Below are 14128 nucleotides of genomic sequence, written 5' to 3' on the forward strand. Positions count from 1 at the left end.
TATCGGTGCTAAAGAATTATAAGAATATGCTGAGTAGAGAGAGATATGATGTAAAGGAGTCCCCTCCTCCAGAAATGATAATTGACACAAAGGAGAGAACAATAATTTATAGAACCTATTCTACAGAAGCAGGGAAGGTAGAAATAATGGCAATGACACAGACTGAAAAGGCATTAAAATCAGTCTAGCAAGAAATCATGTATCTTGCCAGAGGAATGAAATATGGGACAGTGGAGGTGCATTTCTGAGAGGTGGCTATTTCCGTGCTACACTCGGCAACCCCATTAAAAACTGAAGGAGTGGTTCTTCTACCCACATACCTTGGGAGGCATGCTTCCAGGGTGAGGGCAGAAGGTATGCCACCGGAAATTGATGTAGCCTGGATAGTAGCCACTATACTACTCAGAAACGAAGAAAAAATAATGGTTCTCCAGGCCACAAAAACAGCATACAAAAGTTAGAAAGGACAGACCCTGGATATGATTATCCAAGGGTCACCAAAAAATATAGAAAATTTGACCAAAACTATCACGCAGATCGAAGTAAGGTATAAATGAAGCCACTTGGAGGTGGGGCCAAAAAGCTTCATTTCATTTTTCATTTCCATCTCATCTTGCTGTCATATGTTTCTTGTCCCTTCTTTGTTGGCCTCTTGTGGGTAATAAAAAATCAAGTATCAAGAATGTGATTTTATGAGGATACTTTTCCTGATGGAGGATATGTTGTCCTCATGGTTTGTAAGATTTATTAATTTTTCTACCAGGACGTGAACTCTAGAAACGGTCATTGAAAGTGAACCTCCTCGAACTGTATTATATACCCTATATACCATTTATATTTTTAAAAACCACACCAAACTCTATGGATCTTTTAATCAAAACTCTTAACCGCACTTAATTTCAGTACAAAAAAATTTTTTTCAGTCCTCTTTTTCTCACACTTCCTTCCATACATATCCCACATGGGTTTTAATTTATATGTATTTTTATATACATTTATATATATATATATTATATATATATATATATATATATATTTATTTTATATATATTTTTTAAAATATTCATGTGTCGATACTTATTAATACACATTTTAAGTCGAATTTATAAATGTATGAGTATGGTTACCTAATTTGAGTTTATATCTTAATTCGTAGCTTTTGTATCGGGTTCCTCTCGAGCACTTCTTTTTAACAGTTCTATATATTCTATATATACAGAAAGAACATTAATAATATTATATACATATATATATATATGTACATGCATATGTATGTAGTTACATACATCTTATATATGTGTATATGTATATATATATGTATATATATATATATATATATATATAATATATATATATATATATAAATATAAATAAATGCACATACATATATGCATATGTACATATGTATATATTCATGCACATGCATACACTCTCTCTCCCTCCCTCTCTCTCTCTCTCTCACACACAAAATAACATGTACTTTATTATGTTAGATGCCAGTATTGCTACATCAACCAAAGAGACTGACCACTGTGTGCCAAATCACCAAGACTCCCTTACGGAAGAACCATCAGATACTTCGGACTATGACAGGAACTTGATCGACATGGCTAAGAAGACTGTTAGCAACAGTAACCCATCCCAGGTGAGCCTCTCTCCACTTCTTTCTCATATAAAGCCAATATAGAACATTAGAGAAAAACCACTATTATGCAATTCAAACAATGATAGACATAAACCAAATCATAAATAAAAAATCAAATATATTTTAAAACATATTGATGATGATGATGATGATGATGATGATGAACTAGATAAAAAAAAAGTACAAAAATGAATAAACAATATATAATAAGTAAAAATATTGTTTATTCATTTTTGGACTTTTTGTGATCTAGTTGTATGTTTTAAAATAAATTTTATTTATGATTTGGTTTATGTCTATCATTGTTTGGATTGCATAATAGTGGTTTTTCTCTAATTTATATATATTATATATTTATATTGTGAAATTTGATTTAATACTTAATTGAATTTTTCCCTGTAAGTTTTGGAGTTATACTCCCTAATATTATTATTTTATATATATATATATATATATATATATATATATATATATATATATATATACTGTTGTATTTCGGAATGGTCATTTTGCCAGTTTAGCCAATAAAAACACACGCACTATATATTTGGTGTTACTTTGCTTCAGTGTTATTTATTTTTTACATTAATCTTAATCTTATTTTGGCCAGAGTTCTTTCGTCACACTCCTGTGACCGCATCAGTCATTTGAAGGCTAAAACAATGTGTAGCAACATCTGATAGCCTGGTCGGTCACGTGATCATGTGATATTTTCTTTAATAATGAGGAAGTCAAAAATTTAAATATTAGATATGTAACTAGCCAAGTCCTTCAATGTTTTCTGTCTCATTTCAAATAATGGTGAGTGGAAGAATGAATATGCAAGTAATTGAAAAAATTCTGTGTATATTTTAAATCTCACCTACTGAAGAGGACAAATTTGAGCTTTATGATGTTCTATTTATGAAAATCTTGGTCCTTTTGTCTGAAACAATTGTATGAGAATATGAAATATGAAATAAAAACTTAATCTGTTTTTTACATCCAATCTGATTCATTTTATTTGATGAAATTTATTAAACTTTGGTTAAAAAATAACTTTAATATTGATTATTTCTTTATGTGTATATATATGGCATTAGGAAGGGCATCCAGCCGTAGAAACATTGCCAGATTTGACTGGGCCTGATGAAGCCTTCTGGCTTCACAGACCCCAGTAGAACCGTCCAACCCATGCTAGCATGGAAAACGGACGCTAAACGATGATGATGATGATATATATATATATATATATATATATATATATATGATAGATCGTTAGCCACTACACACATTTTTTCTCTCCTTGTTTTTTCTGTGTACCTTTCTGTAGAAGAGCGTAGGCTCGAAACTTTAAAAAATTTTTTATATTCCTGAGCGTTATACTAATACATCTGTTTGTTTTGTACACCACCTGTCTTCATCTTTTGTTTTTTTCGTAAACTTTCCCTATATATATATATATATATACGTATATTCACACACACACACATATTTATATTCCCAGTTATTCCCAGCAACTTCTTGCTGTTGACACTACCAAAAGTTAACAATATTATCTTTAAAGGCATGAGATTGTAAGGTTTTTGGGAACTGACAAGGAAAGAGCAGCATCAATGTCTTGTGGGTCAATCTTCCATTTGTTCCTTTGTTGTGTTTCTGTTTAAGTTTTAGAACTTATACCCACACACACAACAAACTTCTTTCAATTTTCATCTATCAGTTTCACTTGCAAATTACTAATCAAGCCATGACTAATGTTGAAGACACCAGCCTATAATAAATCACCTCCATCAGATTTAAACACTTGTAGAATTCATTGAATTAAATATGTACTTTTATTATTCTCAGGAGAGGCTCTCAGAAAGTTCCAGTTCTTCAGAAGAGGCAGAACGAGTCCAACGGGACCGCAGATCTCGTCTCTTGAGAAAGCGGAAACTGCAGAAACTGGCTCGGCAGTCAAGTGAGTATTTTGCATCAGACATCTCAGAAATCACCATGGTCATCAACAACACCATCGTCATTATAATTATCATCATCATCATCGTCTTTATAACCATTGTTACCAACGTTTTACTAACACCATAAGCAGCAGCAACAGCAGCAGAATCAACATGCTACACAGTTTAATTAATCCTTGTTGACCGGTAGCCACATCAATGGGACTATAGGAGGGGAGCTTTCTTACTCACTGTGCTATGGACATTTGCTATTTATCCCTCTGCCTTGTATTGTTGTTGGGGTGGAAATGAGAGTTGCAAGTCTGATCAAGTGGTAATGGAATTTGACTACCAATACATAGGTCTTGATTTCAAACCCATTGCTGATATTTCATTGCTTACTGAAGACCTGAACACTTCATTTTACAACATTGCTTCTGTTTCCCGGTGTATCAAAAAATAATTATTAAAATTAAAAATTAAATCAAAGAAGTTGATCACTGAGAGACACCATCTGCATGAAAAACAATAGTTAAGTTACTACATTTGTTAATATAGTAAGCCTTAACAATCAAAAATTTAGTCAAAAATAATAATTACTTGATGAAAAAAAGACAGCATTAGCTCATTGAGTTTTAATTAGTGATTAAGTAATACTACCTTTTCCTTATTGCATAATTATTCTTAATTACACTTTTTAAAATTTTTTCTGTATAAAAATATATTAAATTTAACTTAGCTATTGTTTACCTGGGTCTCAGACAAACTTCTGGTAATATTTCCAGAAATAAATAAACTTTCTGTCCTATAGGACTTCTGTCTTTCTTTTGGTAAAAGCCATGAAGAACCAGTCTTTTGGAGTCATTAAATTTTTTTTGTTTCGTTCTAAATCCATTTGATACCAACCTGTCTGGGACTGTCCTGGTTCTGTAATACCATCTTATTGTTGTAAAATAAACTAAAGTAACCCTTTAGCAGGTCAACCTGCCATATCAGGCCAAACAAAATATTTTACCTGTTTTATATTCAAACTAACCAGATCCAGCCTCTCAGACTTATTCCTCAATGTTATTCTAGTCATTCTAAAAATAAGGAATCGCCTCATCAAAGTCTCAAAGCTATGAGATAACACATGATTAATTCCAACCAATATGAATAGCATTACATTTGACAGAGTAATCTGAATGTTAAAGGGTTAAAACCCTTTTCCATCAAAAAATTATGTTAATTTACATTCCAAATACTGAGACCCTTTCGGTCATGACACAGACCGTGGGATTGCACCTAGAAAGTTACCCTCCCAGGCACAAGTCTGGGCAAGGTTGTTTATGGTAGACCAGCAGTCGCCCATGCATACCAGCCTCCCCTCTCCATGCCACCAATGTTTTCCAAGGGAAAGGCTAAGGTCGATACGGCTTGGCACCTGTGACGTCGCAATTCATTTGTACAGCTGAGTGAACTGGAGGAACGTGAAATAAAGTGTCTTGCTCAAGAACACAACACACAGCCTGGTCCGGGATTCGAGCTCTCAACCTCACGATTGTAAGTTCGACGCTCTAACCACTGAGCCATGCACCTTCACTTAGCTATGCGCATTCCAAATATTAGATTAATAATAATAACAAAGTTATTTCACTAAATTCATCTTTATTTTCAAAATTGATTGAAGCAGTTTTAGTTTAGTTTGGCTGTCTTCTCGAATGCTTCAATGATTTCATGCAAGCATGCCATCTATCATGGTTCCTCGTGCATGTTGTTAAATTTCAACATTTGTGATTCCACTGTCTTGAAGCAAGTTGTCCACAAAGGTTAGACATTTTCTTTTCCTGTTGTCTCTTCCTTCAACTGACTGCCATAAGACCAGTTGACGCACACGTTCTTCTGAGTGCCTGATGCAATGACCAGACATTCTCATTCTTCTCTGCTGAATATTCTGTCACTTTGAGCAGATCTTGATGAAGCTGCTTGTTGGTTAAATGAGTTCTCCATGTAACTTTCTTGTGTAGCAGCCATCTATTTGGTTTTCACACCTTTTGGTAACGGACCAAGTTTCGGCACCATATAACAAAACTGACTCTACCATGGAAACAAACAATCTAATTTTCAATTTACCATATTTCTGATGAAATATTTTGCATTTGCTTCAATTGTACAAATTGTGTAAAATCTGGATTTCTAACATGGCATGGAAATTGAAAGAAAGTGAAAGATACTCTTACCCACTTTCTTCCTAACAACTTTGGTCTTCGTTAGGTTAACGTTTGATTCCAGGTTTTGCTTCCATACCTGAAATTTCTTCTCTAATTCTGCAATAAGGCTAAATACTTCTCCTGCAGTTGTTTCTCTAGGAAGATGGCTTCTGTGGTTTTCTTCCCAAGCACAGAAGCATCTCATCTAGTTTAATTCTATTCCTATCCAGTTGCGCTATAATTCTCTGTAACTTTTATGACCTGGTCCAGCAGTTTGATGCCTTTGTAATTGTTTCTATCTAAGGCATCACCTTATAGCAGCTAACTATAATACTACTACACCAGTTGTTGGAGATGACACCTTCCTGGATAACCTGATTATCTTTAGTAGTGACTTGGCCATTTCCTGCTCTGCCAGGTATTTTAAGCATCTCCCAGGGGCTTTCCCTGTCTTCATATCTTTAATTGCCTTTTCTATTATGCTGCTATCAACTCTGATGGCTAGTTCCTCAGATGGTTCTATACCTGAAAGGCTCTCCTTCTGTACATTCTCACAGTTGGTAACCTTTCATAGTGACACTTTTATACATCTTTCTTCACTGAATCACTAATTGCAAGCATACTATTGTCCATTCACATATATTTCTTACCCATCACATCTCTATTCTCTGATACACTGCTTTACAACCCTGAACATCTCACACCTCTGATCCTCATGTTGTAGAACATTGGCAAATCTTTTACCTTCTGCTATTCCTTTTGCTATGTAAACCTGTCACCCAGCTTCTCTTCATGCTACCTGATATAATTCTCTACTTCCACTATTTTTCCAGGCTTTCCAGGCCTGCCTCTTTGCTGTAGAAATACAATTTGATTTTCATGACCTTGTGTCAGTAGTCCAACACCTTAACTTAACTTACACCCAGTGTATCTTTGTTTTAAATTTTAAATATGTATATGTATGTATGTGTGTGTATGTATATATATATATATATATATATATATATATCTCTTATTATAAAAGGCAGATTTTATCTGCCTCCCTTTGGGAGTTATACAAATCTACAATATAGGATTTCTTCAATTACAATTTACCTAGCATTTTTGAGAGTACAATGCATCGCGTCATGCCAGGTCCAGTTTTTAAAATTTAAACTCCAATTAAGCAAAATTTACAGAAAACTCACATTCTGGTGTGTGTGTCAAATGCTTTTCTTAGTCTGGTTTACACCACACGCAAACGCACACACACAGTGGGCAACGAATAAAATGAAAGTAATTCACTTACTGTAGTGAGTGATTCTTTCACTCTGCCTCCCACTTCCTCTTTCCACACATAGACACGCAAATATATAAATAAAATTGTAAGCTAACGTGCGTGTGTGTGTGTGTGTGTGTGTGTAGCATGTGTGTGTGCTTGTATGTGACAGGAAAGTTTTTTACGAAGAATATAAGACCTATATCCAAGTAGCAGAAAGATAAGACAGTAAGGTGTGATTTGAAGGAGATTTGGCTGCTATTTCTACCATGTCTAGCTGCCATGTAGGGGTCTCCCTCATAGGCTCATACATACATATATACATAGATAAGACAGTAAGGTGTGATTTGGGGGAAATTTGGCTGCTATTTCTACCAGGTCTAGCTACCATGTAGAGGTCCCCCTCATTGGCTCATATATATACATACATAAGACAGTAAGGTGTGATTTGAGGGAGATTTGGCTGCTGTTTCTACCAGGTCTGTTAGGCCTTCTCATGTAAACTCAAGCTTTCTCATGCCTTGAACATAAGACCAAAGCAGAGAATGTATTCTTTTATTCTTCTGCTTTTTCCAGCCATTGGTCTGTGGCCATGCTGGGGCAATGCCTTGAAGAATTGTAGTTTAATGAATCAACTCCACTTTTATTTTTGTAAGCATTGTACTTATTCGATCTGTTTCCTTTGTCAAACCACTAGGTGACAGGGATGTAAACAAACCAACATTCGTTGTCAAGCAGTGGTGGAGGACAATCACAAGCACAGACACGCACACACACACACACATACATGCATACACATATACACACATACATACATACATACATATATATATATATGTGTGTATATATATATTGCAGCGTGGAAGGTGTTTGTAAGCCATTTAAGAAACACACAAAAACCGTTACATTCACTTCAACATTTAAATTTAATTTGCCAAAATATTTTCGTCGCTTTGAGACCGCGACCTGTTCACTGACAAAAATATCGTGCTAACAGGTCGCGGTCTCAAAGCGACGAAAATATTTTCACAAATTAAATTTACATGTTGAAGTGAATCTAACGGTTTTTGTGTGTTTCTTAAATGGCTTATAAACACCTTCAACGCTGCAACTGTTTTCGTTCCAGCACACGATCTCAGATCAAGTCACTTGCTATGCAAGTACATCTCTGTAACTATATATATATTTATATATATATATATATATATATTGGTAAAAACAGTAAGATAACAAAAGAAAGAAAGAGACCTCAATATTATGTAAATAGAGGAAATCTTTATATATAAAAGTGAGGTTGTGTGTCTGTCTCCTACGATTTAGATTCCTAACTACTCCCACATTTTGCGGTGCAGTTTAACCAAAACCGGGTATCTTATAGTCGTGATTCATATCGAGACCGTCTGGGTATTAGCGCGCGTCTACGATTTAAAAAAAAATTTACCATCAATTTTTCCCATTTTTAATCCATTTTTGACATATATAAGGGAAGTAACTCTCTAAAATTTATTATTCAATCTCAGAACGTAAAAAGCTACAGTAACACCCCTCCCCCTTTGTGGTTAGCCATATTGAGATGGCTATTATACTTTACATCTCTAAAAATGCTTATATAATTATTTCCCTTACAAACCCGAGCAACGCCGGGTGATACTGCTAGTATATATATATATATATATATATATATATATATCTCTTATTATAAAAGGCAGATTTTATCTGCCTCCCTTTGGGAGTTATACAAATCTACAATATAGGATTTCTTCAATTACAATTTACCTAGCATTTTTGAGAGTACAATGCATCGCGTCATGCCAGGTCCAGTTTTTAAAATTTAAACTCCAATTAAGCAAAATTTACAGAAAACTCACATTCTGGTGTGTGTGTCAAATGCTTTTCTTAGTCTGGTTTACACCACACGCAAACGCACACACACAGTGGGCAACGAATAAAATGAAAGTAATTCACTTACTGTAGTGAGTGATTCTTTCACTCTGCCTCCCACTTCCTCTTTCCACACATAGACACGCAAATATATAAATAAAATTGTAAGCTAACGTGCGTGTGTGTGTGTGTGTGTGTGTGTGTGTGCGCATGTGTGTGTGAGGGTGCGTGTGTGTGTGCTTGTATGTGACAGGAAAGTTTTTTACGAAGAATATAAGACCTATATCCAAGTAGCAGAAAGATAAGACAGTAAGGTGTGATTTGAAGGAGATTTGGCTGCTATTTCTACCATATCTAGCTGCCATGTAGGGGTCTCCCTCATAGGCTCATACATACATATATACATAGATAAGACAGTAAGGTGTGATTTGGGGGAAATTTGGCTGCTATTTCTACCAGGTCTAGCTACCATGTAGAGGTCCCCCTCATTGGCTCATATATATATACATACATAAGACAGTAAGGTGTGATTTGAGGGAGATTTGGCTGCTGTTTCTACCAGGTCTGTTAGGCCTTCTCATGTAAACTCAAGCTTTCTCATGCCTTGAACATAAGACCAAAGCAGAGAATGTATTCTTTTATTCTTCTGCTTTTTCCAGCCATTGGTCTGTGGCCATGCTGGGGCAATGCCTTGAAGAATTGTAGTTTAATGAATCAACTCCACTTTTATTTTTGTAAGCATTGTACTTATTCTATCTGTTTCCTTTGTCAAACCACTAGGTGACAGGGATGTAAACAAACCAACATTCGTTGTCAAGCAGTGGTGGAGGACAATCACAAGCACAGACACGCACACACACACACATACATGCATACACATATACACACATACATACATACATACATATATATATATGTGTGTATATATATTGCAGCGTGGAAGGTGTTTGTAAGCCATTTAAGAAACACACAAAAACCGTTACATTCACTTCAACATTTAAATTTAATTTGCCAAAATATTTTCGTCGCTTTGAGACCGCGACCTGTTCACTGACAAAAATATCGTGCTAACAGGTCGCGGTCTCAAAGCGACGAAAATATTTTCACAAATTAAATTTACATGTTGAAGTGAATCTAACGGTTTTTGTGTGTTTCTTAAATGGCTTATAAACACCTTCAACGCTGCAACTGTTTTCGTTCCAGCACACGATCTCAGATCAAGTCACTTGCTATGCAAGTACATCTCTGTAACTATATATATATTTATATATATATATATATATATTGGTAAAAACAGTAAGATAACAAAAGAAAGAAAGAGACCTCAATATTATGTAAATAGAGGAAATCTTTATATATAAAAGTGAGGTTGTTTGTCTGTCTCCTACGATTTAGATTCCTAACTACTCCCACATTTTGCGGTGCAGTTTAACCAAAACCGGGTATCTTATAGTCGTGATTCATATCGAGACCGTCTGGGTATTAGCGCGCGTCTACGATTTAAAAAAAAATTTACCATCAATTTTTCCCATTTTTAATCCATTTTTGACATATATAAGGGAAGTAACTCTCTAAAATTTATTATTCAATCTCAGAACGTAAAAAGCTACAGTAACACCCCTCCCCCTTTGTGGTTAGCCATATTGAGATGGCTATTATACTTTACATCTCTAAAAATGCTTATATAATTATTTCCCTTACAAACCCGAGCAACGCCGGGCGATACTGCTAGTATATATATATATATATATATATATATGTGTGTATATATATATATATATGTGTGTGTATATATATATATATATGTGTGTGTATATATATATATATATATATATATGTGTGTGTATATATATATATATATATATCTCTTATTATAAAAGGCAGATTTTATCTGCCTCCCTTTGGGAGTTATACAAATCTACAATATAGGATTTCTTCAATTACAATTTACCTAGCATTTTTAAGAGTACAATGCATCGCGTCATGCCAGGTCCAGTTTTTAAAATTTAAACTCCAATTAAGCAAAATTTACAGAAAACTCACATTCTGGTGTGTGTGTCAAATGCTTTTCTTAGTCTGGTTTACAGCACACGCAAACGCACACACACAGTGTGCAATGAATAAACTGAAACTAATTCACTGTGTGTTGACAGGTAGAAAATAGAATGCTATGGCGATGGCTATGGCGATGGCGATGGCTATGGCGATGGCGATGGCGATGGCTATGGCGATGGCGATGGCTATGGCGATGGCGATGGCTATGGCGATGGCGATGTAATATTTGTTTCTCTCTATGACGCTCATAAAAGCATTGATGTACATGTGTGCGTGCGTGAGTGTGTGTGTGTCATTCCTCACACACACGCATACACATCGTTACCAAACCGCCCGAAAAAAATTTTGGTTAATGTGACCAAGCCGCCCGAATTTACCTATTCATATTTAAATGAGAATATCAGAGTAAATCTCTTTAGAACATTCGTGAAAACACGTATTATACTTCGTAAACAGTTCAACTACAGTTTTGTACAAAAATCGAAGTGTAATTTTAATTCCGTGAATTATGGGAGATTTTTTTCCGAAATTTGTTCCTATTGTGTTTTCAAAATTTGTAATTCTGACAAAAAATGGATACGAATTTCATTATATCAAGCAGCGAGTCAGAATTCGAAGGATTTTCTACTGAAGACCTTCATAAATCTAACTCTATGACTGAAAAAAAAAAGCATGTGGTATTTGATCTCAACCTAAACAAAGCGAAAGAAACGATAGTTTGTTATTTCCCACAACCTTAAATGAAATTAAGGCCTATTTTACCATAAATATTATTATGGGTATTAGAAAGTTACCCAGAATAACAAATTCTATCGTAAAATTTTGTTGTATACCCAATTGAATATTAGCTAATAACCCATTTTCTATAGCGATGTTTGAACAAAGTTTTAATAATTTTATATATTGTTGAATTTACCTGTATCTACCTGCAATTAGAGTCACTTTGTGACAAAAATTATAGTATAGAATTGGTTGAGAACATTTCACTAAATTATCTTCCAAAAATCAGATTAATATATTCATAAATAAAAAAGTTATAGTTGTTTAATGAAACCAGACTAAATTTATGATTACGTTAGAAATTAATTGAAACACATAAGGGGTGTATTTTGGTCAGAAATATAGTAACGAAAGGGTTGAGAAAAACCAAAAAATATTTTATTCTTTGTAAATGATGTGTTCAAAATAACATTTTCTTTTAAGAATGTGTATATAACAAAGTATGTGTATATAACTACGTGGCTTATATCTTTATATATAAGAGTGAAGTTGTGTGTCTGTCTCCTATGATTTAGATTCGTAACTACTCCCACATTTTGCGGTGCAGTTTAACCAAAAGCGGGTATCTTATAGTCGTGATTCATATCGAGCCCTTCTGGGTATTAGCGCGTGTCTACGATGAGTCTACGATTTAAAAAAAATTTACCATCATATTTTTCGTTATTATATAACGGAAGTAACTCTCTAAAAATATCTACGATGTGTCAACGATTTTAAAAAAAAATTACCTTAATTTTTTTTCAATTTTTAATGCATTTTTTTGCTATTTTTTGGCCATAACTCTCTAAAAATGCTTATATAGTTATTTCCCTTACAAACCCGAGCAACGCCGGGCGATACTGCTAGTATATATATATCTCTTATTATAAAAGGCAGATTTTATCTGCCTCCCTTTGGGAGTTATACAAATCTACAATATAGGATTTCTTCAATTACAATTTACCTAGCAATTTTAAGAGTAGAATGCATCGCGTCATGCCAGCTCCAGTTTTTAAAATTTAAACTCCAATTAAGCAAAATTTACAGAAAACTCACATTCTGGTGTGTGTGTCAAATGCTTTTCTTAGTCTGGTTTACACCACACGCAAACGCACACACACAGTGCGCTACGAATAAAGTGAAACTAATTCAGTGTGTTGACAGGTAGACAATAGAATGCGATGACGACTATGACGCTGATAGATACATGAGTAAAATGTATGGGAAGCTAACAGATAAGAGTGAGTGAAAATGTTCTTGGAAGAGAGTAAATAGCCAGAGAGAGTGATTTGAGGAAGACTTTACATTAAATAACCGTAGTGGCTTGTGTTAGTAATAAAGTAAACATACACTCATACATACATACATACATACACACACATACTCACACACATACATACACACACACACACACATACATACATACACACATACATACATACATACATACATATACATACATACATACATACATACACACACACACAGTATTGAAGCTTGAGAACAATCAGATACATTTGCAACACATCTGTTGAAAATATTGTTGTTCACACACATACATATACATATATACATACAGACAGACAGACAGATAGACACACACACACACACATGATCCAGCATGGCCACAACCTCAAGGCTGAAACAAATAAAACAATAACAGAATATAATGTGTGCATGTGTGTGAGAGAGAGAGTGTGTGTGTATATGTATGTATGTATGTATGTATATATATATATAATAATGCGGTTTTTCAACAGCTTGAACTAATGTCAGAGGGGAATGGGATAAACTACTTATATTAACTTGCTATAAAAGCAGGTAGTAATTTTATCTTGTCCTTATTCATAGTGCAAGTTTTGAAGAGTGCATTTCGATTTTAACAGCTATTTTTTTCAAAGCTATATTGGAAGTAACAAGGAGCATATTTGGCATCTTTTGCTTTATGAGTTCAATAAAGACAACAACGCAACGGAAAGTACAAGAAATATTAATGCAGTATATGGGGATTGGACAATAAGCGTAAGGCAGTGTCAATGGTGGTTCCAGAAATTCCGAGCCATAAACTACAGCCTAGAAGACGAGCCTCATCCTGAAAGATCTGTAGAACTCGACAAGGACATCCTGAAAACCCTGGTGGAACAAAATCTCATCGTAACTGTTGAGGAACTAGCAGAGAAGCTTGGATTTGGTCATTCAACCATTCATTGAGACCTGTGTGCTATCGGAAAAGTCAGCAAATTGGGTCAATGGGTTCCTCACGAACTTTCCGAGTCTAATTGCATGCAGAGAGTGAATGTATGCTTTTCTTTGCTGTCACATCTCACCACTACTGCGCTATGTATATCTATATATATAAAACTGTAGTTGTGTGAGTGTCTGTCCCCTTCGATTTAGATTCCTAACTACTCCCACATTTTGC

At 34.6% G+C, this 14128-nt stretch overlaps 1 protein-coding gene across 2 annotated transcripts in view; it reads left to right on the forward strand.

Moving 5' to 3' along the window:
- LOC115214083 overlaps positions 1 to 14128 on the forward strand; it is a 60165-nt gene that overhangs the window by 18544 nt on the left and 27493 nt on the right. For both annotated transcript variants that reach the window (XM_029783129.2, XM_029783130.2), the window contains exons 5-6: positions 1494 to 1645; positions 3476 to 3587. In XM_029783129.2, the coding sequence (XP_029638989.1) occupies positions 1494 to 1645; positions 3476 to 3587 (264 nt within the window). The remainder of the gene's footprint in view (positions 1 to 1493; positions 1646 to 3475; positions 3588 to 14128) is intronic.

This window comes from Octopus sinensis, linkage group LG7, assembly GCF_006345805.1.
Source record: "Octopus sinensis linkage group LG7, ASM634580v1, whole genome shotgun sequence".
NCBI lineage: Eukaryota > Metazoa > Mollusca > Cephalopoda > Octopoda > Octopodidae > Octopus > Octopus sinensis.